At 41.3% G+C, this 3,839-nt stretch overlaps 1 protein-coding gene across 1 annotated transcript in view; it reads right to left on the bottom strand.

Annotated features, from left to right (window-relative positions):
* Positions 1-3,747, bottom strand: part of LOC104516870 (sushi domain-containing protein 1-like) — a gene marked incomplete at both ends in the record, with an annotated part of 8,656 nt that extends 4,909 nt beyond the window's left edge. The window contains 4 exon segments of the mRNA XM_010161354.1: positions 5-181; positions 1,482-1,634; positions 2,282-2,437; positions 3,616-3,747. Of these exon segments, the coding sequence (XP_010159656.1) occupies positions 5-181; positions 1,482-1,634; positions 2,282-2,437; positions 3,616-3,747 (618 nt within the window).
* Positions 3,748-3,839: the final 92 nt, after the last annotated feature.

Genomic DNA, 3,839 nt, shown 5'->3' with positions numbered 1-3,839 from the left:
TCACCTTTACAGCTTTAAGTGTCAAGTTCCCAAGTTTCATTTGCAGTGCAACATGAGAACTTTCCCTCACTGCTGTAAAACCCTTCTTTCCATTCAAAATGAACCACACTTCCTGTTAGCAAGCTGTAGTTCCCCACAATGCAACCATGCTTCATTTCAGGAGGGGAACCACATCCAATTTCTGCAGAGATTGGGTTAAAAGGCCTGACAGTATAAACTGACAACACAACGACCATTTTAAGATGAGCTGAACTCGTTACATCACAAAATACACCCAATCTGATGAATCTGAGGGGTTGCCAAGAGGGTAGAAAATTAGAGCTGAAGAGTTGTACTGGCCACAGCTGGAGGAACACAGTAATCCAGGTATTTATTGTGCTACATCTTCACCAACATACAGCTGGAGTCATTCACACCAGCACAGAAGAGACACTGCTGTGTGGCAGTGCTTGGCACATGCCAGTCCTGTTACAGCAATAGCCGACTGATCCTTTGACACAGGAAAATTTCAGGCCCCGACGCGCACCTTTGTTTTCCTGTGTATGGGAAAGGTGAGGCACTGCGGATAAGCTGAAATGAAATGGTCTGCCCCTCAGCCCCTCCACCTCACCCAACCAGCCTGCATACAGAAGCTACATTCCTTCGGCACAGCTGCGGACAGGGCTCCCCTGTCCAAGCCGCAAGCGACAGTCAGTACAGACACAGTGACCACAACACGTGGAGGGGGAAGTCGGTGAGATAAGGAGGGTTGCCAGTAATTCTGGCAAAATGAAAAAGTGCACTCCAGTTGGAAAAACTGGACAAACTACAGGCAGTGAGCTTTACTGATGGTTCCTGAAAAAAACTGAGAAATGAGAGATGGATATAATTGAGGCAGTTCCTTCCACCTGGGATGCCTGGGCTCATACATACTCCAAGAGCTACAGCTTACACTGCCAGCACTTTGCACCTGGGAAAAACTACATTAGAGGAAAGGAGGAGAGGTTTCAAATTTTTTCCTTATGACAAGATAAACAGTTTATTTATGCAGGTGGCAGTGTGTAATAAACAGCAAAACTATTATTTTATTATTCCTCTCCCCTAGGCTTTTTCATTCATCTGACCTCTCTTACCAGCTATTTATCCTCCCTTCCCTTCCCTTCCCCTTCATGCAGTGTGATTATAAAAGCAAGTGGATTATGTCACACTTCCTTCCTATTCAGAAACTAACTACATCACCTTCATGGGCATTATGAAGCTTCTCTGACACTACACACCTGAACCACTGCTGAGACCCTATAGAAATCATATCTGGTGTCGAATCTACCATCCAGATATCACTGGAACAAACCCAAGAAGAAAAAAAAAATCACACAGCAGGTGAAGCCCACAGAGAGAACTTCAGCCCTGCACACTTAAAAGCACAGACCAGAGCAGGTACTGCTTTATCACGTAACACCTGACTTTATGTGCTAGCAAATACCGCATCCAAAGACTCTCACCTTTGCATGAAGCTATGCTGCCATCTGGATGAAAAGAACGCTCTCCGTTCTCTAATTTATAACCATCATTGCAGTAACATCTGTAGCTTCCTTCAGTATTCACGCATCTTGCATTGCGACCACACAGCCCAGACTCCTCACATTCATCTATATCTAAAAATTCAGAGAAAAACATGTACTTCGTAATAGGTTTTAATTAATTAATGTAGGACCTAAGCTTAAAACAAATACAGCATTCCATGAATGGTTCTACACAGTTTCTGATGGCTCTTCCAGGATACAAAGGAGCTTATCACTGCCTGGTGTTCAAGCATCTGGAAGGAGGCCACTCTCAATTTCTCAGCTAGATGTCTTTTAGATTGTTTCTGTTATACCTGAAAAATAGTTTCCAGTGTTATCTCCTGCTACAAAAATCCCAGCAAAATCCCGTATCTGCAAACATCTTAATCAGTTACAACAGTTCATCCCTGTAACAAGGAATTAGCTAATATCCTACACTAAACACAAATATGATACTCTTGGGGGAAAGCAAATAGCATTTTCTTTAATCTAGCTTCTTCTTCCGGAAAGGTTATTGCTTGAATGTGGCTATGAATCAGTGACTTGTAGCACAGCAAACAATGCAAAGACAAACTAATTCGTGGTTGTTAGAAGGTAGATGTCAAGTAAGCATTTGCATACACAGCAGAAAGTGCTCTGAGGTACTTTGAGGAAGTTCTAAAGCGACGGCAAAAAAAGACTTGCACAGTAGAAAATTCAGTTCTAGATTGCTGGTGTTCAATATTCTTTGTGAAGCCTACCTGTACAGTTCGTGCCGTCATTGGGAATAAACGTCTTGTTGTTGTTGGAGGCTCGGTATCCATCAAGGCAAACACAGTAAAAACTTCCATGCGTATTATGACACAGGGTATGATTTCCACAGATCTTGCTGGCTCCAATCTGGCATTCATCTTTATCTGTCAGCACATTTAAAACACATCAGAGAGAGTTTTAGCAAAGTGGAATATCCTTCCACTTTTTGCACATCATTCTTGTGCAACCAGATTTCTCCCCACTGTTTTTCTTTCTAAGATACTTGGGATGCAAACACTGCTAGTAAGCTATAGCATTTAGCCCAACAGAAGTTGTTGTCCCTGGATGAAACTATGAGCCAAGACACCGCTTGAGTTGATCTAAGGGCTCTTGAAACCAGAGGGCCCTGCTCTCTGCTAAGCACCCACCTGATGGAGCTTGTGCTGATCTCACCCAACTCACTCAGCTGGCAGAGAATTAACACGCCAAAACACGCAGCTTGTCTTGTCTTGACCCTCTGTAATGAGGTAACTGAATTCTGTGCAGGGCTCAGTGGGTGCCAGTACACGTGGAAGAAAGGGAAGGGATGGAGAGGAAGAGAGGTGGAGGACCATCCCCTTCAAGCAGTAGAAGCTATTACATACACTTGACCTCATCCTTTGACTAAGGTATTGATTCGTCATGTATGAGACAGTATTAAAAGGACACTATCAGCTACAGTAATAAACCAACACTTTTCATGTAACAGACATTTGCACTTAAGAACTCTGTGCATATATGCACACTCATTAAAAACAGACCTTCAACTTACAAAATTTGGTTTTAGTTACCCAGTAATCCGAGATAACTGGAAAAATCAGCAAAACTGCACTAATCTTGTCAGTTCTATTGTCTAGTTTTCAGTCCAACAGTGCATAGGTTGAAAGGAATATTAAAGTGAAGCCCACCATATTTAATTATTTTTTTCTGAAGCTAAGATAAAAAATATTAAATAAACCATTCCGGTAGATTATATTTTAAAAGTAAGTATTTGATAAAACCCTATGTTTTCTAAGACAAAAATTAATTTAAACCCCTCACTATATAGCAGAAACTGAACAAAATACTTAAGCAACTAAGTACAAAATGTTATTTACATCACGAACAAGTAATGTGCAGCTCATGGCTGGATGTCGGAATGGGGTGGGGAAGGAAAAACAAACCATACACTTCCTAAGCTTTGGAAATTCACCCAGGAAATGACAAAGCTTTTGTTATGTTTGGAAGAATTCAGTAATATTACTAGAGAAATCACATTTTAGGAAAGCACACTTTCTTGACATTTTACAAACAGGCAGCCTACCTTGACAATGGGTTCTTCCATTGCCTACAAATCCGTAGTTACAGATGCAGATGCTTTTTCCTTCGATTTGATGACATGTAGCATGAACATGGCAAGTTGCACAGACATCTGCAACTGATCTGTTCACAGCTGCTTTAAGAACAAAAAGACACAATTTTTTTTCTTTTTTTTAAAGGACAATAGAAGTGGTCAGGTATGGGTAAAGTCATAGAATCATAGAATGG

This window comes from Eurypyga helias, unplaced genomic scaffold (genome assembly GCF_000690775.1).
Source record: "Eurypyga helias isolate BGI_N326 unplaced genomic scaffold, ASM69077v1 scaffold45991, whole genome shotgun sequence".
NCBI lineage: Eukaryota > Metazoa > Chordata > Aves > Eurypygiformes > Eurypygidae > Eurypyga > Eurypyga helias.
Note: the sequence above shows the minus strand (reverse complement) of the source record. Positions and strands in the feature narration are given on the sequence as shown.